This window comes from Orbicella franksi, chromosome 12 (genome assembly GCF_964199315.1).
Source record: "Orbicella franksi chromosome 12, jaOrbFran1.1, whole genome shotgun sequence".
Classification (NCBI taxonomy): domain Eukaryota; kingdom Metazoa; phylum Cnidaria; class Anthozoa; order Scleractinia; family Merulinidae; genus Orbicella; species Orbicella franksi.
This window is the reverse complement of record NC_138156.1, coordinates 12,719,197-12,741,763: the sequence shown is the minus strand read 5'-3', so window position 1 is coordinate 12,741,763 and position 22,567 is coordinate 12,719,197. Positions and strand designations below refer to the sequence as shown.

At 37.6% G+C, this 22,567-nt stretch overlaps 2 protein-coding genes across 5 annotated transcripts; both read right to left on the bottom strand.

Moving 5' to 3' along the window:
* LOC145462234 (kelch-like protein 21) lies at positions 1-1,378 on the bottom strand. The gene is made up of 2 exons (XM_081445741.1): positions 1,315-1,378; positions 1-893 (listed from the first exon to the last, which is right to left on the bottom strand). Exons 1-2 carry the CDS (start codon positions 1,376-1,378, stop codon positions 1-3), a joined length of 957 nt encoding a protein of 318 aa, XP_081301867.1.
* A 1,163-nt stretch (positions 1,379-2,541) lies between these two features.
* Positions 2,542-22,474, bottom strand: LOC145463962 (KH domain-containing, RNA-binding, signal transduction-associated protein 3-like). Of its 4 annotated transcripts, XR_014041379.1 has the most exons (10): positions 21,437-22,473; positions 19,644-19,939; positions 19,336-19,452; positions 18,411-18,557; positions 17,599-17,937; positions 12,201-12,263; positions 11,313-11,368; positions 11,165-11,223; positions 4,754-4,866; positions 2,542-4,245 (listed from the first exon to the last, which is right to left on the bottom strand). XR_014041379.1 is itself a non-coding variant. In XM_081447760.1 (9 exons), the coding sequence occupies exons 1-9, from the start codon at positions 21,528-21,530 to the stop codon at positions 4,823-4,825; spliced, it is 1,215 nt and encodes a 404-aa protein (XP_081303886.1). In that variant the 5' UTR covers positions 21,531-22,473; the 3' UTR covers positions 4,598-4,822. The 4 variants fall into 4 exon arrangements, 3 of the variants coding, with proteins under 3 accessions (XP_081303886.1, XP_081303885.1, XP_081303887.1); XM_081447760.1 differs by lacking the exon at positions 2,542-4,245 and having other exon boundaries at positions 4,598-4,866; XM_081447759.1 differs by lacking the exons at positions 2,542-4,245; positions 4,754-4,866 and adding an exon at positions 6,114-7,851 and having other exon boundaries at positions 21,437-22,474.
* Between the last annotated feature and the right edge of the window lie 93 nt (positions 22,475-22,567).

The window sequence follows — 22,567 nt, the reverse complement described above, 5'->3', positions numbered from 1 at the left end:
TTAACCCACCAGCAATAATTTTTTACCATGAAAAGATGCACCAAAGGCCATGCGTCGACCTTCCTGTATGTCTGCAATATCTGTCCAGGTGTTTTCTGTTGTGTCATATCTTCTGGCTTCAGTAAGAATCGCACCTTTATCAAACCCACCAACTGTATAGATATCCTTGTCCAAAACTACAACACAAGCTTCTTCTTTCCCACGCCACTGGCAGGATGGAACGGGTTGCCAAGACATTGAAGCAGTGCTGTACTTAAACAAAACTAAGTCATTTCTACTTAGAACGAGGTAGATGTCTCCTCTAACAACCACTGCATGGCAGAAGTTGTAGAAGCTCTCACCTGCTGGTGTAAATGGACAGGATACCGGAGACCAGGAGTTTACAAGTGAATCATATCGTTCATACGCTTTATATGAAAAATTGTAGATTTTGCCTTGACAAGATATCATTTCTAAAGCCGGGGATACAGTATCAGGAAGCTGAAACCACTTATCTTTCTGCGGGAGATAAAGCAGTGTCTGGTTTTTCTCGAATGCTACAATACCATCTACCTCTTCAAGTGTCCTCCTGGGTGTTTGTGGCCAAGGAAGATCACTGTGAATAGCTTGAACGACAAAATTTAATGAACTTCTCAACTGGTGCAGACAGGGGTCATCTTCTAGGTCTCTCACTAGCTGGTTTGTCACGACATCATTGAACAAATAGTCACGCGTCACAAAAATCAACCGAACGTGACGAAATAGACTGGCGAAATGAATTTTGCGTCCATTTCTGTCTTGCTCGATCCATTTGATGATGATCTCGAAAACATCTTCCTCGGAGTTTAAAACTATCTCATCGCTTGATATCCACTTCTCTACTTGTTGGCTTGATAAATTGAGGAACTCGTTTTCTTTGTTACGGCCACAAAATTCACGTGACTGAATTCTAAAGCCTTAGCGGCTAGATCTTTACAAAGGTAGTTTTCCGCAAAATAATAAGTTGATACGCAGTTCGAGGCTGACAATCTCTCCTCTAGAAATTTCCCAGCGAATGTTTTAAGGAGTCGCTGAGGAGTGGAAGACACAAATAATCGGCAGCCATTACTAAGTCTTCTGCCTTCCCAGCAGCGGTTGTCTGAACGCTACCAGTGTAACTAAACTGCAGGATATCTTCCATTTAGGTTTCTGTCAGCATGTCGAGTCGAACTACCCCTTGCTTGCTTTCCATCATGTCGCTACTCAGAAGCTTTTGAAAGAAGACACTTGCCTCCGAAAGAACGCTCCTGTGCACCTTGAACTCCTTTCCACCGCTTGCAACCAAGGTAAAATCACTTGGTTGATCTTCCCTTCGTTGCACATCGCGTCCTGGTGGATCCTTTATTCGATAAATTTCCATACCTACTTCCCAATAAGCTGAAGATTTCACTGAAACTGAAAGATGGGTAGACTGTGGCAAAACATTGCATGACTCAGTGACGTCGGGCCCACTATCTGACCCAGGCCTCTAGCTTCCATGTCAAGAATTTCTAATTGACGTCAGTTTTTTCATGCGTCCGTCCTGTTACCGCCATTTTTGCACCAAAACTGATAAAGTTGTTTTTCCATTTGCTACGTCAGAATGCCGTTGATATCCAAAACCGACTGTTGTGCGAATAGATCTATCCTAGCACTACCATCTGGTTAGTGGCGGATCTAGGGGAGGGGCCCACCCCACCCCCACCCTATTTTGGGTAAAAAAAAAAATCATAGAAGGAAGAAAAGCCGCCAGGACAAGCAAACCTCTCCCCCTTACTTCAAGGTCTGGATCGGCCACTGCTGTTTACCAAGAATAATCTCGTGACATTTAAATTGAGACGTCACAAGTAGTACAAAGAGCACGAAATTAAGTACGCCTATATGCGTGACCAGGATGAAAATGGCTAAAGATCTGTAGTTGCACTAATCGAACGGCGTTGGTTACCGGGAAGGAAACGGGCGTAAAATTCGCGAAAAACTTAGTCCAAGAATATAGTCACGTCTCCCTTGAGCTAAGGCCACGCCAGCTGAGACAGATACCTGGTTCTGGAGACAAGACACTGATATCCAATGGCGAATTTGCGCACGCCCTTTTGATGAGAGAATAAATTTTGCGGGGCAAGATCACATGTGGAATCGCACCGCTAAATGAGGATCCATAATTTATGCTGATGTAATGAATAAATTAAGACTGGTAAACAACACTCTGATCGTAATGAACGAATCTTTGTCTTGGGCCCATCAGCACAAGACTAATCGGTAGCATAGCCTGTTCCAGGCTCTCAGTCAGTGGGGAAGATCAAAAATCGGGCGGGCGACGAGCAGGATCAGCGACGAGCGGGATCCGGTCGGGAGAGAAAAGGAGAGGGCGTGATCTCTCCGTTTCTCTCCCAGACCCCGCTAATCGCCGCCCGTTTTTCCGATCGTCCCCACTGACAAACAGCCCGGAACAGGCTATCGGTGGTATAAGTGATCGTGTTCGTTCGTATTGATATGCCGCAGTTTTTACCACAGGTTGAGGTCGCGCTTATGCGCTAGAGGCAACCAGCAAAATCAAACATGTGACAAATATGTAGTGGTCTTTATTAACATTGAAATAAATGAGGTAATTGTAGACGCATTATACTATGAAAACTTGTGTCTAAAACTGAACTTTTCTTCAAGACAAAGAAAATAAAATCGTCGGTTTCAACACTTTGTCAGAGCAACCCTTTCACTCCCTCGCGAAATACCACATATTTGTAAAAGAGTAGTTACAGACCAAAGACCACACACATAATGTACCATTTGAAAGGTATGGTTTGAGGAATACCATAAATAGGGCTGTAGTCAATGAGGGAAACCACACCGAGGCACTTGCCTCCGTCAATTTTCGGTTCTGTAGTTTCTTGTTTGAAGGGGGAAAGTAAACAAGCTATAAAATACCTACATTACGCGAGTTTAAACATGGACATTGCCTCAGTCGTAATTTTTCATGGACATTGCTAATCATTTTTTTTTTCTGGCTGCAGCCCTGTAAATCGTACTAACAGCCATAGTGGAAGTCACCAATTGAATTGAAAAGGATTCAAAACAAAAAAAAGTTGAAAAAACATCTTACTTCTACTATAGTTGGGTAATAACACTAAAATACGGCTTAATTTGAAGCTCTTGAAGTGTCAGCGATGTGAACAATTACCTCCATTTGGCGCAAAAATATACTTGGATATTTGCCCAGATATATTGTTCCAAGAAGCAAAAACTGTGATCTTAGAGGAACAGATAATGTCCAAGGACAAAATTTGTCCTTTGGTATATTCTCAGATATTTGATATCAAAGTCAAGTGGAGGCTATTGTGTTTAATATCCTTCAAATATGTTTTGCAACACGCAGGATCTTTTGAAAATTGGGGAACATCACTTGGATATTTCCATGTTTTAGCAGGGGCATTATTCAGTCACACAATGCATCTAGACCAACTGAGTGCAAGTGACAATATTTGATGGATTATAATTTGCAATATTACTCCACAAGCGTGCACTGGATACGAAATGGTAAATAGCCAATGAGGTGCATAGTGCCGAGTTGACTACAACCATCTCATAACCATAATAACAATCATTTCAAACATATTTGTAGAGCATGGTATAATGGCTCATATACCATGATGACTAAGCGAAGTTATTTATTTATCTCTATATTTGTTTTGTGTTTTAAGTGTAAGTGCATCCAGTAAATATGATTGTAACTGTAATTGACGGGGATTTGTGCAAAAAGGGGGTATATCACCCAAAAAGCAATATACTTGTATGCCCTTTTTGCATGAAGTCCTTCATTAATATTTTATTGATTACTGAGGTATGGAAAAGAAAATCAATTGTTAAATTAAAAAAAAAAAATGATGGCTAAGCCAATAAACACTATTGAATTGCATTATCCAATGATCCAGTTTCTAAAAATGTCAGATATTAGCTAGACAAAAGTAGAAAGTTGTAAAAATGGTAGGTCTGGTCTCCTATGAGAATGGGGTAGGGGTATGATTTTATGCTTTCAAAAGACAGATCTTTCCAAGAATATTTCTGTTCAGTTTGATACACATTGCCCAAATATTGAGCATGTAGTAACATTCTGTGCCACATGACAATCTTGGGAGTGGGAGGGTCAAGGCAATCAAAAGGCAATACACCTCTATGATGTCATTCTAGAGGCTGAAGGTATGATGTAAGGATCAGCCACTACTGAACTGTTGTGCAGTTGAATACTGGGATCTAGAAAGGAACACAACAAACAAAACAATTATAACTTGTAAATTTCCACAGGGCAAAAGTTAAATCTATCCAGACAGGAAAGGGTTCTTTCAGTTTGGGTTCTGCTATTAAAGCATCGCAGAAACTACTGAAGCTTATTTAAAAAATTACCTAAGTTCAACTCTGACAAAAACCAGTAAACATCTCTACTATTTTAGTTTCTTTCCATCTACGTTTCTTGATTGGAATGCGTGTAAATTTAACAGACGTGACTAACAATAACAACTGATTTAACCTTATCACATAAGAATTTTTTTTTTCCTTTTTGCATCTAACAACCTATTACTAAACAACTGAGTTACATTTTACAATCTTAATGGCGACAATTCCAGTTCAGTCTTAAACTCCATACACCTACGTGTACTGCATCTATCTGAAAGTTTCAGTCAACTTTTCCGGTTTCTGGGAAGAGATATAATGAAAAAACAGAACTAACCTTCACTGGGTTTAACTGAAAATTTAAACCTACAATCCAACCCTCCAACAGGAACGGAAGGAATGGCACTTCTCGGACTGTGTTTCCTTGGATGTTAGGCAATCAGTAGATCTTTAACACTGGTAGTTCCATCTTCCTACGTTTCACTGGACAACAAAATGAGACATAATGTAATAAATTACCATCAGTGGGATTACCTTCATTCATAACACAACAATTTCACATTTTTCTTGCTTAATTCATTTAGCAGATGATGCCATGTTATTCCACATTGGTTTTAGGCACACCAAGCTAAGAAATTAGCAATTTTTGATCTGTCGATGGTCTATTTTCAACAGCTCACACTAGTCCAGGTTTCATTAAGTTCCCATGGTTGAAAACTTCACGCTTCAATTTGATAAATATGCTCTTACCACAGGAAGGTAAAGAAAAATATTTTGTTCAGTTGAGAAAAACCAATTTTAGAAAGGGCTAAGTAACAAATAGCAAATATTTACACTTGCAGTGTTTATGATTATAAACTAATGCAATTAGTGTTTACATGAATTTGACAAGTAATGAAAGATACAAAGAGGAAAACATACTTGACCCACTAAGGCTGCACTCTTTTGTGCAATCCAGTTTATGTTGTAAAATAATCTTCTGTCCATCCTTTAAAATTAACCTGCTTTATTTTATCCTTGGGTTATAATTACCAATAATACAATAAATTTACCTTTCAGATCATTACTCTGCAGGAATGAAGTCTTCTTCAAGCCTCAATTTGTTCTCAAAAGCTTTAAGAAGTATCCATATTTAGCTTGGTTTCTTCATGTGTTACCACGACGTTTCTTTAAGTTGTTTCTAATGTTTTATGGTGTTTTCTGCTGTCTGGTAGTTAACATCCACATAATTACCATGACGAGTTTAATATTATGCAACCCACTGTTTGATAACTTTTAGCCACACAGTATGCCATGAAGTTTTGCTCACTGCCTTTAGCAAAATCGAGTTGGGAGGTCAAATTGAATTTCAAGTATTTCACTTTAAAGGCATTTATTTTTTTGACATATCAGAAAGGAGAGAAAAAAGTTATCTTGTTGCAGAAGTTTTAAGCACTTATTCGGACCTGAGGTGATTAAACTAGTCATTTTATACTATCTCATTTGGGGTTACTCCAAGTTCTCAAGTCTTTGGGGGGTAGTATGTCAGTAAAAGGTTTATCTTGACCAAAACACAAACATCAAGTAACCGCCAAAATAGAATGCAGTTAAACAACTTGCATAAATTGTTCATTTAACTTGATCCCAGACTCAATAACAGATGGAAGCCTTTGTTCTGTACTTGCTTTCACTTCACATTCAAAGAGCACATACATTATACATCATTCTGAACAAGGCATTAGAGAGGTCACTCAGTTACAAAAAGCCAAGCCTTTATTGATAATTATAAATTGATATAAAAAGGAAGAGAAACGTTTACTCTAAAAAACTGAGCAGTATTCTCTACGTTAATAAACAGGATGTATTTTAAGCAGTTACAAAAAATAATCATGTTTATAAAAAATACATGGAAAACTATCTTTGGGACTCACATGTATATATCTCATGAGAGCAGTCCACTCTTTTAAGCCAAATTCTTTACTAGAAAATATTGATTTTGATTGGAAGCCTTCTCCAGCTTATAGTGCCACATAATTAACTCAAGGTTAAACAATATGTCAATAGTTATGGCTCATCAGATGTTCAGGTTATTTTGGACATCAACTAATAGCTACAAAAGCCAGTCTAAATCGTTCATTGAGACATTTAAATAGGTAAAAAAAATTATATTCCAAAAGATTTGTAATTTGACAACAGTACACAATTACAAAACAGATATTGTGTTTATAAAAATAAATGCAAAACTCTGGCGTGTATTTATGTGAAAAATACTGGTCCAATCCTTTTAGACAAAGATGTTACTCAAAAACATTTTATATCACTTGGAAGCCTTTTAAATGTTAGATATTTAAACAGCTGTTTTATAAAAGATATTTCAGTGATTTATGTCACATTCCAAGTTTACAGGGTTTTTTTTAGGGGAGGGGGGATCACAATGATGTTAAAAATAACACTGCAAAAATAATATTTAATTCGAAGTTCATTCTATAATATTTTTGTTTATAGTTAAGAAACTCCAGCAAAAAGTTATAGATTTAAGTTTCACATTTTTATTAACAACCATAATGGCAAGACCAAACAGTTTAGCAATGTTTATCACTTTTATTGAGTTCAAAAAATTAATAACAAGTAGCTCAAGATGTTATTTAATTTTGACATACAAGGTTTTTTAAACAAAACATAAGTTTTAAGTAAGTTAATAAATTTAACCATTTAGTGGCTGACAATGCCCTTGTTTATAAAAACATGGGAGTTAAAGATTTTTTGAATCAGATATAACGACATGCACTGACATGCAGTTTAACATACTTTAAAAAGTTATAAATGAACACAAATCCCTGGAATCACAGAAGAAAGGGCTTCGAAATACTGGTAACTTTATCTTACTAAGCCTACCTTGACAACTTTCAAACAGTATAAAATGCATAAGGGTACATTAGGATTAAATGTCAACAATAAACTGGACTGAAATAGTTATTATGAGGGCTTCTAACACTGAAAATGTTCTTTTTATGTTGTAACTGTTTAGCCAAAATATTACTTTAATGTTTAAATGAATGGCATTTTACCGATCAATTAAGAATTAATTATGTTGATCTTCTTTCTTTATCCAAGTTTACTGAAGGCTCCATGCACAAAAAAATATTTTTCCATTATGTAAGGTATTGAAATCCCATTAATATTTCAATGTTTAGCAGAAGTAATGACTAAAAACACACCTATGAAAATAGCTGTCATTTCTACACCAAAAGAGTGGTAAATACTGCACACTGCTTCCCTTGTAACATTGAACATGGTCAAATTTCCATAATAATTTGTAAGAAATTCATCAAAATTCTATCAACAAGATTTCAGTTTGAAACGAGAAACCCTAGAAAAATTGTTAACTACTTCAATAAGGGTATGTTGCTTCGCGAACAATTTTCTTGACAGTGCGACCTGGAGGTGCCTTGAAAGTTGCAGATGTACTCACTGGAACTCTGGTTGGAGCTAAAATAAGAAGTTAATGTGAGTTTAACATTAACCACTTATTGTAGTGATCAGAGACAAGCTGGAATAAAATTAACATTTGACTTACATTTAAATATTAAATTACATAGACTGAAGTTAGTCTTTTCTGACTACAGTTTTATAAAAGCTCCTTCTCGAGGAAAACATTTTAAGCAATACCTTTGTTGTAAAACATTTTCACAACAGCCATTTAATTTGTTATATCTCAAGAATATGAGACTCAAACCAAATAGTGAACCCACTGAAAGATCTAATGCTTTTGGGAGAAGCACCTCACAATCACCCAAATAATGCATAGCTGCAAAGGTGAAAAAAAAGGAGATACTGGTACCACAACAGTACAGAAATCAAGTTAACCAGTTTAAACAAATTCTCTACAACCCATTAAACGGTCTGCAACTTGGCAAAAATGAGCTCTCATGAAAGTGTTCTACAACAAGATAGAAAATGCAATTATGAAAATTATAGAAAGATTAGAGTTTCAAGATAATATCCAACTGAAAAGGAACCAGCATGTGCAAATAAACCTCTTACATATGTATGGCCATAACAGATTGTCACCCAAAGAAAACATGCGTATCATATGCACATTATACAGTCATATGGTATTACTTAAAATTCTTGTTACCTTTAAAGATACAATTACATGTGAGTGATAAGTCCAAACTTCAGGCAGCATATTTAAAATTTACTTTTTGGACAAAATTGTCATACTTTGTAAAGCTCATCTGTTGGCCCAAAGGACACAAGATGTTTATATCAACTAAGAATTCATGTTTTGAATTTTTTTTTTTTCAACATGATGAAAGAGTGGCAATTTTGTTTTAAGAACACATCACACATGATTTATAATTTAAAGGTCAACCAAATCTTTGCTCATTCCTCAATCATTGCAATAATACAGAAGATATGCAGTAGTCCACATCAATAAAAAACTCTGTTCTTATTTCACAGTACAGTAATGACACTTTTGGAAGTAAACAATCTTAAATATTTAATGGCAAATGATGTTATCAATTAGAAATGTCATTACCTTTGGTTATATAAAGCAAAGATGCTTAAGTCTCAGGGACCATTAAATAACAAAATACTTTCAACTGCTTGTATAACATCAGAGAGTTTAGTCTAACACCACTTTCAATAGTATATCTTATAGTGATTTAGAGTAATTGAGTTATTAATATAAACAATTGTGATAAGATTATTATTACAACTATACAGTTCACAGGGTTTTCAAAATTAGCCAGCGACTGACACAAGTCACCGGCCACTTCATGCATCTGCGCTGAGTACTTTTTGTCACAAAGTTTAATAATAATTAATATAAGTTTTACTTCACCAACGTAATCATGATCTTCTCTATCTGAGGCAGCTATTATATGTACCTTTCGAACTTCAAAGCAAGAGCAATTTTAGTGGGCGCTGCGTACACGTATTAGATTATCAGCATGTGCACATTTTCCACGATGAAGCAAAGGCAACAGACTATGCTGTTCATTGACATTGTTGAAAAGTCACAAAGGCAAACAAATATCGTATGCTGTTCCAGTTTTCAAAGCGACGATAAAACAATCAGCTTTAAATCAATACAATTCTGCTGAATTGACCTCAATTGGCCTGGCCCTCTTTACATGTATGTGTTGAATACGAAGGCAGACTTCTTCATGAAATGTTACTTATAAAAAGTGCTCCAAATGTATTCAAGTGATGGCTTGAAAAGTGTTTAACAAAAAAAACTCTTCACCAACACGAGTGTTTGAAATTATTTTAAGACAAACGAAAACTCAAAAATCAAAGCAGAAATAGAAATGAGAGCGCTGACTTTGTAGTGATATTTAGATGGACCTGGTTCATCTGCAGATCTTTTTCGTTATGATCTTGATATTGAACCTTTTTTTTAACTTGCATATTTTGAAAAATAAAAAATTACAGTTGAGTTATTTTTATTACAGTTCAATTAAATAGAATGGCACGCCAAACACGATGCAATGTAACTAATACCAAATAAATGAAAAGCATTGAAGCCTTTCATATGTGAACGTCTAAAAAGACTCATCTTGCAATCAGCTCCAACAAAATCACTTTAATGTGCTACAAATACACTAGAATGCACCTCAACAGACACAGATTTGCAAAATTTTCCAGGGTCAGCATCCTATTTCCCTAGTGTAGAAGTGGGTAACATTTTCGGATATTTCCCACATAGCCACCCATTACTGCCACCTAGTTGTGCTTCACCTCCTTTCCGATTTCCTCCTGCTAATTTATTTAAAATCGAAAACCCTGAGTTCATTGACCAGTTTGTCCAGCAGCATCAGTTTATTGGTTGGCTCAGCCTGAGTCAGGTCCATGCCAAATGTCTGAACCGTGTTAGATGCAAGATACATACATCACTTCACCCCCACACTTACTGGTTTATGTGATTCAAACATTTGCAAGTAAGCATTTTTTAGGCTAAGCAGAATGCTGAGCAAGCCAATGGAACTGCTATTTGGGCTACCCAGTGTCCTATCTAGGCTTACGTACTGTAAGTACTACTAAGCTTAGAGCAGATCCTGTAATTTATTCACTCATCTCTTGCCCACCATCACCTATACTACTGTCCAATCAGTGATTACTGGAAAAGGTATTTACTCTAAACAGCATGCAAGGAAATTCAAGCACCATTAATTTACATTACAATTCTTGAAATGTTTCATTAGCAATGCTAGGACTGGTATTGAACCATTTATTCAAGTATACCAGGCAAAAAATGATAGAGAATTCAAAGTGTGTTTTTAAATATTATCCATCTATACGTATTATGGATTAAACAGGGTGACAAGCTGGATGACAAATGAAACTGCTTGGTATGTCTGCTGGATATTATCTTGATTACTTATGCAATTTAAGTTGATTGTAAAAAATGCAGCAGGCATTGGAAATGTAACATTTTCTCCTTACAAATAGGACCTTGATGTTCAAGATGTATCTAATTTTTTATATATACAGAGAACTATCAGTAACTTGATCAAAGTTTACATGACACAAAAATTTCAAAAAATAGTGTTAGGGTCAACTTTACGAAAAACTCTTTCCAGTGCGCTTTGTTTTGATTTTAAACAAGATAGTCAGCATTAAAAAATGTCATCTTATATGTTAAATCACTTACGTGCACTGCTGTAGCTTATGCATCCCGTTATTCAATTTAAGAACAAAGCCATGTACACATTGTGTTAATTCACCAATTGTCAGGGAAATAATAAGGAAACTTCTACATGTACATTCAAGAATTTCTACAAGGACCACCTACCTGGATATGCGGTTTCAAAGACCTCTCCTGGCTGCCCATACTCGTAATATACTGCCTCGCTGTTGATTTGTAGAACAAACAGTTAAAATGTATGTTTGCATAGGATTAGAATATACATGTAGTTTCTTCCTCATCAGGAAATACTTACCCAGGTTCAGGGTAGGCTGCCTCAAATTGATAACCGGGCTCATAAGATTCATAACCCTATAAAAAAAGGTAACAACATTGATAAATTTCATGCCACCTACAGAAGTAGGAAAAAGGTAAAGTCTGTATACAAGCCAACTGGCCCATCAGCCCAGAGCTTATCCTGGTTTCTGTAGCATGAAGGGACCAGGAGTCTTTCTACTCCCCCCTGGATGGGATGCTAGTCCACTGTGGGGTTACCCCCCAGCATTAAATTCACCAGTACCCATTTATACACCTGGGTGGAGAGAGGCACTTTGAGAGTTAAGTGTCTTGCCCAAAAACACAATGCAATGTCTTCAGCCAGGGATTGAACCCGGACCACTCGATCCGGAGACAACTGGACTAACCATGAGGCCACTCTGCCTCCCTACCTACAGATGAAACTTACAGATAAAACTTGATACTTAATCAGGAAAAAAGCGAACACACTAAGTTCATATCATCTTAACTTTTCAACCAGTACCACATGGCTTGAAGGACTTGAACAATGCACATTGAAAAGACAAACGACGCTAGTACTGCAAGGTTTTTGTAGAATAACACTAATACTAATTTATGATGTCATACTCAAGGCTTAAGAACTGCTTAAGGGTACCACTTTAGTTTTATGTCAGTAAGAAAGTCTAGCTATATCTATTCATCTCTTCACTGTAAAGCTTTTATAACCCTTCTAGTACAACTTATTTTGGTTTACAGTTTACACTTGGTTTAGGTTTAAGAATTTAGACTAAATCTAAAGTTAAGTACTGTAGATTTAGTGAGTCAAAGTAAGATCAGTTATACTGAATGCACACCAACAAGTTATTTAACATGTTCTCTTCTTGTGTATAGAGGCTCTTCCACTTACAATCACTTGTTCTCCTGTAGTCAGCAGTTGAACCCCAACTGATGCTGGAAGAGCATGCACTGCCTATCAGATAACAAGTAAAATTTGCTCGGAATTATCGGTTATAGATAAGTATTTCATAACTAAGTTATCTGAGTGTTAATGGGATTAACTGTTAAAAACAAATAGTTTTATTCTGAACAAGAAGAATATTTTTGACTTTTTCCATTACAATGTACAGTTTTGCATGTAGCTGTGTTTAATGTCAAAAATTCGTTTCTTGTCCTTTACTTTTGGTTCAGTCATGCCAAACAACTTCTGATTTGAAATAAGGAAGGAAGAATTTGACTTACATTCTTACAGTATAACTACACGTATAACTACATGCAATACCTTCAGTCTAGAATTACAGCCGTCTAAAGGTTAAAGTCTGCCAGCATTTTCAGCTCAGTGAAATGTTCAAACATCGAAAAAGAACTTTATATATTGATACAAAACTTAGCATAAAGATACAGTACCGCCTGAAAATATTCACCCATTTCCCGCGTTCTCGCCGCGGGGCCTCCACGCGTCATTGACGCGGTATTCCCACACTCGACCTCATCTTTACCTAGGTAAAGCCGCGGTCAGCATTCGTCCTGCCGCGGCAACGTTTGGACGAGGTATTACCTCGGTAAAGAAGACGCGTCAGGTTTGGATAGCAATTTGTTTTCTGTTTCTTCGCGACAAAGCATGCTTGAATGCTCACTCTTGAATCTCTGCCTTTTCATCCCAAAGAAGCATTTGATAAAGCCGATCATTCATGTCAGTTACAAGATTGATAACACAAAAAAACATTTGGGTAGCTGCATTGTATGAACTACACCAAAAATATCTGTAACTTGGTAAAATATAGTGTCTCAGTTCTTAAACGTTGTGTTTTAAAAGCATTCCATTTTGCCGAGAAGAACGCAACAGAGCGATGATGTGTTCGCTATTTCATGTCCACGCATCATGCAAACGACCGGGAAACAACTAAATGCTCAAGGCCGGAATGGCTCTGAAATTCACTTTGATGAGAAGAAACCGGGTCAATACATTTAACTTCAATTCCGATTAATGTGTTGCCATAATAACATGCGTACTTCTCTGTTTATATCCGCTGCACTTTGTAGCAGGCAGTTACAAAACCGGGTCAACTCTGATCGCTGATTTACTAGTAAATAAAAACGACAATTGCTGTTTATGCCTTCTTGTATAGCTGTCATCGAATCAGCAATCCGAGTTTTTTTGGTCCAAGTTTTGTCTTTGGTTCCGTTCAGACGATCGAGATGTAAGCTCATTAACTGTAATATTCGTGGAACCCTTCCTTAAGTTCAAACATTTTCTCAGGAGACCAAACCACGAGTAAGAGAAATCTTCATCGACTTTTTTACATCTACCTGTTTAATAACAGCCCTCCAAATGTAACATAACTTTAATAGCACAAAATTGATGCAAGAACAGATCACGAAACTAAACCGCCATTTATCGCTCATCTCGTTTTGCTTGACTGTGTCGGTGACATGTCGGTGACGTGATCGAAACATACGTGAAACTACATCGTCAAACAAAGTCTTTTGCTTTGAACATGGTCTGCACTTTGGAGTATGTAAAATTAAGAATCTTAGCTCTTTTTAGACTAAATTTCAAAGAGTGCCATTTGTAAACTCGTGAGTGTTTTGCAAATTGAAAACCTATCGATCGATCAATTAGCTGCTTTGTAATTCGTCAAATTACTTTGTGGCAACCAATGAAATTCGCTTGGTCCCACGGTATATTTGCTGCTAAATTTATCGCGAATGAGATAAACAATGGTCAAAATAGCTTTTGGCTTAAAAGCAAATGCGATATCTTATAAGGTGTATTTTGGCTACTGCCTTCATTGGGGGCTCAGCAGGAAAGTAACAACCTTCATTGGTGGTCGCGATAAGGCTTGTTATTTGGCTTGTTACAATTCTGATCAAAATGTTGGAGAAAGCTCAAAGGTTGCTTTGCCAACAAAAGACATGCTGCTATTTTCATATTGAATTCCACAGTTTTTTGGAAGTAAGGGTTATGGTATAGTAATCTACGCATTTTTTGGTATCAACTGTTTTCTTTTTTATCTTTTACCTTTCAAAGAGTTTCAGTGTGTATGTAGTTTCTCCCGCTTCGTTTATCTGTATCTCCAAATGATAGAATCATACCCGTTTGAATTCCACTGATTCCGACAAAGAATTTATTAATAATCGTTTTTTCAAGCAGCGACTCTTCTTTATTCCTGAAGGCATTCAACACATGTAATCATCCTTTAGGCAAAGATTCGTACAGGGAAATATATTATTCACCTTTACACACTTGATCAAAAGGAGAATCAAAACCTTTCACCAGTTTAGGCTGGTAGATTTTTCTTAACATTTCACATCACCGTTCGCGGAAATCAAAAGATGCTTCATGTTTGATTTCCACTGATTCCTGACCTCTGTTGTTTCCAATACTAAATCACGAAGTTGTGTTACTACTTTCAATGCATCGATTTTAAGATTTAAAAAAAAAAAAAAATGAACTAGACAACGAACAGTTACATTTTTACCTGAAACTGGTAACGTTTAGTGCATGTAGCTGCAATTGCGGATCAACGCGTTGTTGATTATGGCAGTAGTAGACCACTCCATCCAGTTGCTGCTGTAATCAAGTGACCTTCAAAACCCTGCGAACCCTATTAAAACGGCTACGAAAAGTGTCGTCAGAGTTCGTAAAAGAGCTTACTAATAGCCAGCACATGTACATTTCGAAAGAGCGACACAAACTAGAGGATAGGCATTTACATGTTAACCGTTCGACTTTCCATCGAGCGAGTTTCTTGATTCCGGATTATGATGGAGTTTACAAGCAACACTGATGAAAAAATGCCACTCTACTCGATACACATACATTACTTCCCCGAGGTTTTACCTCGTTTGTTTTACCACGGTATTTTTTCAATTGCGGTCGCACTCGTCTTTACCGTGGTGCTCCATATTTTCACCCACGGTGGACGTGAGGTGGGAGCACGCTGCAAAGACGAGGTTTTACCGCAACCTAATGGGTCCATAGTTTCAGGCAGTACTGTAAGTGCTACCCATAGCAACATCGAGCTTTATATTTTGGTTTATTGCATTATTACTTAACCATTTTTTGTCATACCTGTAACAGCAGTCTGAATTGTTTTAGTACAAGCTTCTATTACTACATGTACATTATCATCTGTATTGAATAACACACAGCCATACAGCAGCTGGCGATGGTAAACCCTCTTTGAAGATTTTCCAGAGTTTAAAGTTAATTTATAGAAAGGTTTTAAGATTACATTGAAGCTCATACAGGAAAACAGTTAAAACTAGAAGCGGGGGGGGGGGGGGGGATCATCAGCAAAGGTAGAAATCTACAATTAATAATGATTTAAAGTTCAACTTTGAAACCTTGATAAGTTACCAATATTACATACTGTGCTGAAAGACAGCAAATGTTATTACATTTTGTAAGTTTAGCCAAACATGAAATTTACAGACACATGTACATGTACAGTACCGCTCAAAAGAAAGTTACCACCTTCTCGCAAGACAAGATTCTTGTCTTGCGAGATGAGACTCTCGCCTCGAGAGACAAGACTTTCGTCTTGTCTTGCAAGAGCTTTAAAAACTGTAAGTATGGCTGCCTGAACTTCTCGCGAGATTTTAATGGCTTATTGTAAAGCAAACAATGCAACAACAACGCAGCAAAACTTTGCGCGATCTGATGAAGCTTCGCTTGCGAGCGCCGGATTTCCGATGTTTACCACGTTCATAAAAGATGTAACTCCTGAAATTTTCAACCCACGTGGCTTGAGAATGGTATCTGTGAATCTATATGCTGCAAATTTTTCAGTTTTCAATCAAAAACATATCGTTCATGACTTCCACGGTGTCCAGACCTGTACGCTGAAATTGCTTCTTTTGCTGATCGATCCCAGTGGCTTCTTTCACCAAGCGAACGCCACTATTAATGAAGTCATCAACTTCAATTCAGTAGAGAGGTCTGTATACATGAAAGAAAGGTTAACAGTGTCATGTTTAAAAGCAAACATGGACCATCCTTGGCCTTCAAGTGGTTCACAATTTTCACAGCTGTGTTTTGATCAATGATTGACGTGCGTTGTTAACTTTGCAGTTAAGAGAGTTCTGTGACACAGCTTATCTTGCATTTGCTAATAAAACTCCTATAAAGCCATGTCGTTTTTAAAACGCTTCTCATTGTTTGTAGGGTTTTCCAAAAGCCTTTTATCAATCGATCAACAGACTGTTTAACTTGGTTGCTATATGTACATGTAGGCGAGTTCAACATCAACACAACTAATTTGACCAAAAGATCGCAATCTTTCCATCAATCGCTCAACCAACATTGACTTTCTTGGTAAGCTCATTTAACAAGGAAATTAAGATCAACAACAACCATTTTGTTTTGCTTAATACATAACTTTCAATATTCAAACTGACATTTTCTGCAGTCTATTTCACGTTCCAATTCTTTGGACACCGTGTGCGTTTGTTATTTTATCAAAGGACACGTTTTCGATTTGTTATGTAATCAAAAATTCACTTCCTTTCTAGCTGTCAGACAAAGCATGTACAGATTTACTGAAGTTCTCTTTCCGGTGGTTAATATTTCAATTTCCAAGATTGTTTACATTCAATTTTATTGATGAAAACAACAGTTTTCGATTCAAAAGCGAGTTCAAAGGACACGCACACTTATGCAAATTCACTGCGTTACGGACTAAAAATAATCTGGAAACTATTGACACTTAACTCATCGATTACTCAAGCACTTTCACCAACGTCTTGATTTGAGATTAAAAAAATGTTTCCATTCAGTTTCTTCATTTGTGAGGATAGTATTGGGTCTTGCAAAGCAAGTTTAGACTTAAAGCTGTCGCTTATGCAAAATCAACACACTGCAATGAAATAATTAAAGCAACTGCCAAACGCGAAATTTGGCAAACGTCTTTGACGTTTGTTTTTCATCACTTTCATTTAAGTTTTTTACTTGTAAGTTCGAGTTGGCTCTCTTGAAGCAGCGTGTAAAACAAGAACCCACAAAACCAGATGCTCACCCGGGGTAACCTTCACCAAGTCAAGAGAAATTAATTGTTTTCTCGCAAGCTAACTGCTTGTAATTTATTCCAAAATATACGCTTCAATGGTTCTCACAAGACGAGACTCTCGTCTCTTGAGAAGAGACTCGTCTCGCAAGGTGAGACTCTCATCTTGTGAGATGAGACTCTCGTCTCGCGAGAAATGAGACGAGAGGTGGTAACTTACTTTTGAGCAGTACTGTAACATAAATGTGACTCAAGTTGATTTGAGTGGCCCTTTTAAAACAAAGGTACAGGATAACTTACTCCATATGGATCTCCTGGGACTGCAGCTGCTCTGGGTGCTGCATGAGCAACTGTCGGGGAAGAGGGTCCGAGTCCTGCAGCAGATCGTGCTGCTGTTACACTGACATGACCAACAGGGGGTCCTCTTGGTCTTGGAATAGCAGCCACCCGTGGAACTGGTGCACCCCGACCATGATGTGCAGGATGGTGGGGATGGTGTGGTACCCCTCTGGTATGTGGGCGTCCTCTGGGAACAGGTGCAGGCACTGCTACTGGTGCTGCCGTGGGTGCTGGCTCCTCCATGCCATTAAGAATTGCCATTTCTCTCATTTGTTCCTGATGGATTTCATCATTGTTTTCCTACAGAGTAATCAGATTTAGTTAATGTCTCATGACCATGACCATTAACGTTATAACCTTAATTACTGCAAACTTCGTCTTCATATTTAGTTTAGTACTGCTTTAGTCAACAGGAGACATCCAAAAATACTACAAGAAATAACTCTAGCAGTGCCTTTTAAAAATCACTGCTTGGTTAGGTTAATGGCTGGACAATTTTGCGAAGAATGGAAATGGGTTTTCAGCCAGATGGATGTCCAGGTGTCCTGTGGATGCCTACTTCTTTCAGAAAATTGCTTTATTTTTCACATGTTGTCTTATAAAGTGTTCATTTGAGCAGATCCAATAGCACATTTTGGATGCCCACTTTTAAATCCTGGCTGAAAGCCTGAATGGAATGGTATACTCTTGCATTAGTTGATGGAGAAAGGTCTCGTATTCTACAGGTACTTGTCAAGTGAAAATAAACCAATGACAACACAAAGCTTACTTACAGGTACAAGAAATTTCTTTATCTCTTCAATGGCAAGACCTAATCTGGCATGAGCCTGGCCTGGGGGAGCTTCCACTTCAATGAGAACATGGAGATCTTGCTCAAGGTGTGCATACTTTGGATCACCAGAGCTTCGCAACTCTTCCTCCTAGAATTAAGACAACCATCTTTCAACTTACTTTCAAAGGTTACTGAAACAAGTGCATTGCATGTCACACAATTTATACATCCTGCTGGGAATTGAAAAATGAAAAAACATAATTTATATACAGAACAAAACATTAAAATTAGTGGCCCAGTGCTAGAAATATAAAAATAAAGCCAGATAATGTTCAGGACGAAGTAATTTGGGACTGGACAAAAAATACCTGTATGGGAGATGAGACAAAATTAACTTCTTTTGTTCGATAAATCAATTCTTTAGAATGTAATAATTTATTACATGTAGATGTGGGGTAGTAAATTTCCAAAATGAAATTTACTACAGTGTAGCTGGTAGCCAGCTTGTAACAAACTTACAATATTGCATGTTGGTCTAAGTTTCAACTCAAATTGCTCACTCGTTTACAACTGATCTCTTCTCAAATCAATGTCTCCTGGCAAAACTTTGTCATGTGTCTCACATCAAATAAGACAAATGCTGATAATTTTCCACCATAACTAGTTTTACGGTTATGGATAGTCCTGCTCTGTAACTTAAGCATTCATGCGATTCTTACACAAATAAAGCAAGATCTTTCCCTGTCAAACACGGGGGGAGCCTGTATAGCGGGGCTGAGGTGTTCAGACTGTCAGTCACAAATCCCAATGGACCACCAATGCTCCCATTTGATTGGTTTATTCACTCAGGTCTGATTTTAGCATGTACTGAGCTGCCACAAAATTCTGGAGAGCAATCAGGTGGACAAAAACTGCCATTAACTAACCTTCTCCTTCTCTCGCATCGAACCTTTACCAAGGATGGACATTTTTGTCCCAGTATTTGCCTGAAGTCTCTTGAAGGTGTTTCCTCTAGGACCAAGTAGTTTTCCAACGAAATTAAACTGCACAAAACCAAATAATTAATATTAGCTTCATAAAACTTCATGGAAGTGGTCAATTTGTAAAATTCATTTTCAGCAAAGGTTCGGTGAAAGGTATAACTGGCCTTTTAACTGAACAAATGTCAAACAATGACATTACTTGAAAGTAAACTGATGTCCAAATCCATTTCTATCACAAACTTTATACCAACCTTAGGGTAGTCTTTAACTGGGATGAAGACTTTTTCGCTCAATTTCGTGGGCTGATAAAGTTTGCTATCAAAAACATCAACAGGTCTACGAAATTGATGGGTTGGTAGCCTGGCAGGTGGAGGAGTCTCAGGGCTTGCAACGGGAGCTACAGGTAACTGGGCAGCAGCAGGTAATGGCTTAGACACGACAGGACTTTCTGATGCAGGTGGTATAGTATTGCCATTAGTTGTCTTTTCTACTTTTAATTTTACTTGTCCAACTGGAAGGGCACCACCATTTTGCATTCGGTTGATTTCTGAAAAATTCATACAAAATCAATTAACTGCTCATTGCACAATAGCGACAGAACTTAATAATTATTAAGTTTTGCATTATTTATGCAGCCCTACACAAGTTATCTGAAGAAATCAGAGCCCAAAATAAGAGCCAACTTACATGTATATCCTGTTTTTTTCTCTCTCTGTTGTTTTTGTTTGACGTTTTTCAAATCACAGTTTATGCCAAACTGTCACCTAAATTAAATAGATGCAGTGATAACACCTTTCCGTGACAGATATAGAAACCTTAATTGATTTTTATCCATTATTTGCATTGATTGCAATTGAAACTCCTGATTAAAATATTTTTTTAGGCATAAGCAGAAGGTATGTTATACTGCTTCTTTTTGCAATCAAGATGACTTCCAACATTTCTTAATATTTACCTTGTAAACATACTTCTGAAAATTAAATGCACAATAGTCATTGTTCAAGTGATGCTAGGACCCTTGTATCATGTTAAGCGGCTAATAGGCAAGATATTTTACTCATACATGTACATGTGGTAAGTCGACCAGCTACATGTACATGTAAGCTGTCTCCGACAGTACCTGTACTCAGGAATTCTTGGCACAAAATGTTAGGACGTAACATGCAATTGGCTAGCATCGTTTCAAGGACCAACTTGCAACCAACATAATTTTTGGAGCATTACTTTATTTACTGAAAATAAGAGACGGTGATCATTTCCAGTTCATAGCCTTCCAGATGAGTATATAACAACCCATGTCTTGAAACAGAATAAAACGCATTAGCACTCAGACAAACTAGGCATATTCAGCACAAAACCTGCAAAGAATGTCAAAACCACTTCTGTGAAATACTGTATACCCATTATCTGAATACCACGGCAAACTTTTGGCCACAAAAACTTTTTCAGCTCCAAGTATAGTTCTCTTCTTCGCCTGGTAAATGCTTCAGGGGCATTGCACAAGGTCGCCACAATTGTATACCTTCATTTTCTGAATTTTCCAGAAGAGCCTGGAGTCAAATCCATGAGAAAGTATGCTATCCATTTTATTAAAGCTGATCGAAGCTCGCTCACACATGCAATGCGCCTGTTCTTAAATCAAAGATGTTTAATGGCGAGCATGAAGACATCAACAAGCATACTGAATGATTAAACAAAAACTGATGTCAAAGAACACAAAGAACTGATCAAATAGCGACTAAAATTCGTGTCAATCGCGAAAATATTTTTCCTTGGCCCGGCGGGCAAGGCGATTCGAAACGAAGAACTTTCTTGCACCGAGAAACGTTGTAATTTAAAAGATATTTCAAATGGATGGAATGATATCTTCCTTAACAAATCATGGATTTGCGAGCATCACTTTTGGCCTGAGGTCGAACATATTAAAGTTTTACGAGCAACTGGTGGTTATTGACCGCGAAGGAATGCAAATATTGCTGTCCTCCATGATTCAACCTTCCGTGACGCTGTGGAGCGATGATTTCAGAGCACATTCGTCACTTACCTTCGGTTAATAAGCGCATTGAATGAACAAAAGACGGGTCTAAGTTGTCCTTTTCAGTTAGAAGTTCGGTAAGATAGCCACCTTCTGCAGCCATGACGGAGAAATCGCAAAAAAACTCAGCTGAAATATAATCTACATCAACTACAAATGCACAAAATGGCGCCAACCAAAGTTTCTTTCATGCGTCAGTGAGCATTCATCAAACAATGGCGAGTGACTCGATGTTTGATAGGTTACGCTTCTAATAGATTCTTGATTTTGATTGGTTAAAATTCCATTCTTGGTTTCAGGGTCACGAAGTCAAGGATCAGGAATCTTGCTCAAAAATTTTGCCTCCTATCCCGAAAGAAATTACAAAAGCTATTGATGGGCATTCTTCATGGATGGAACTCTAGGGAAAGAAACAGGCTGCTCGCAGTCTACAGGTCTAAAATGGCTTTGGATAAAACCAACAGTCATTGCTGGATCCAGATATGCTCGGAACCGGAAAGGGACCATAGCAGAGTGTGGCCAGATCCTGCCTGATCGGGGCGGAGGGAAAATTTTACAAGGGAGTACCGCTATCGCGAACTGCGATAATCGGCATCTTATGGAAATGTTACGTTTCGTAAAACCTTTCTTGAGTTGAAATAAATATCGCTAGTAACTGGCACCTATCACAACTTGTCACTAAGAACACCCACAAAGGAACCTTGAATTAACGAACACGCCCGGGTCATCCGTTATATCGAAGGCCCCGTGATATTAACGGTAATACATGTACGTTGCACTATCCCCGGGGGGGGGAACTCCTATATGAAAAGGACGGGGGGTTAAAAAAGCGGTTTGGTGCCTCTTAGGGAGTTCAGCCTTCACCGCCGGGAGCTTTCGCGGTACCTTTTAGGCTATTGAGCAAAAACATGTGACAGGAGATATTTGACTATCAACTGAGTCTTTATCGCTATTAAAAATTATGAAAGTGTCAGTTAATGCGTTGTTTTAGAGTTGGTACTTCTTAGGGGTGAAAAAAAAATCAAGCCATGCCTACTAAACAGGATTTTGGCACTGGTAAAAAAGCCAGTGGTGATCTGATGGCGAATGCAAGCAAGTACATTTGATTGGTTTAACTAACTTTATTTCCACTGTGATTGG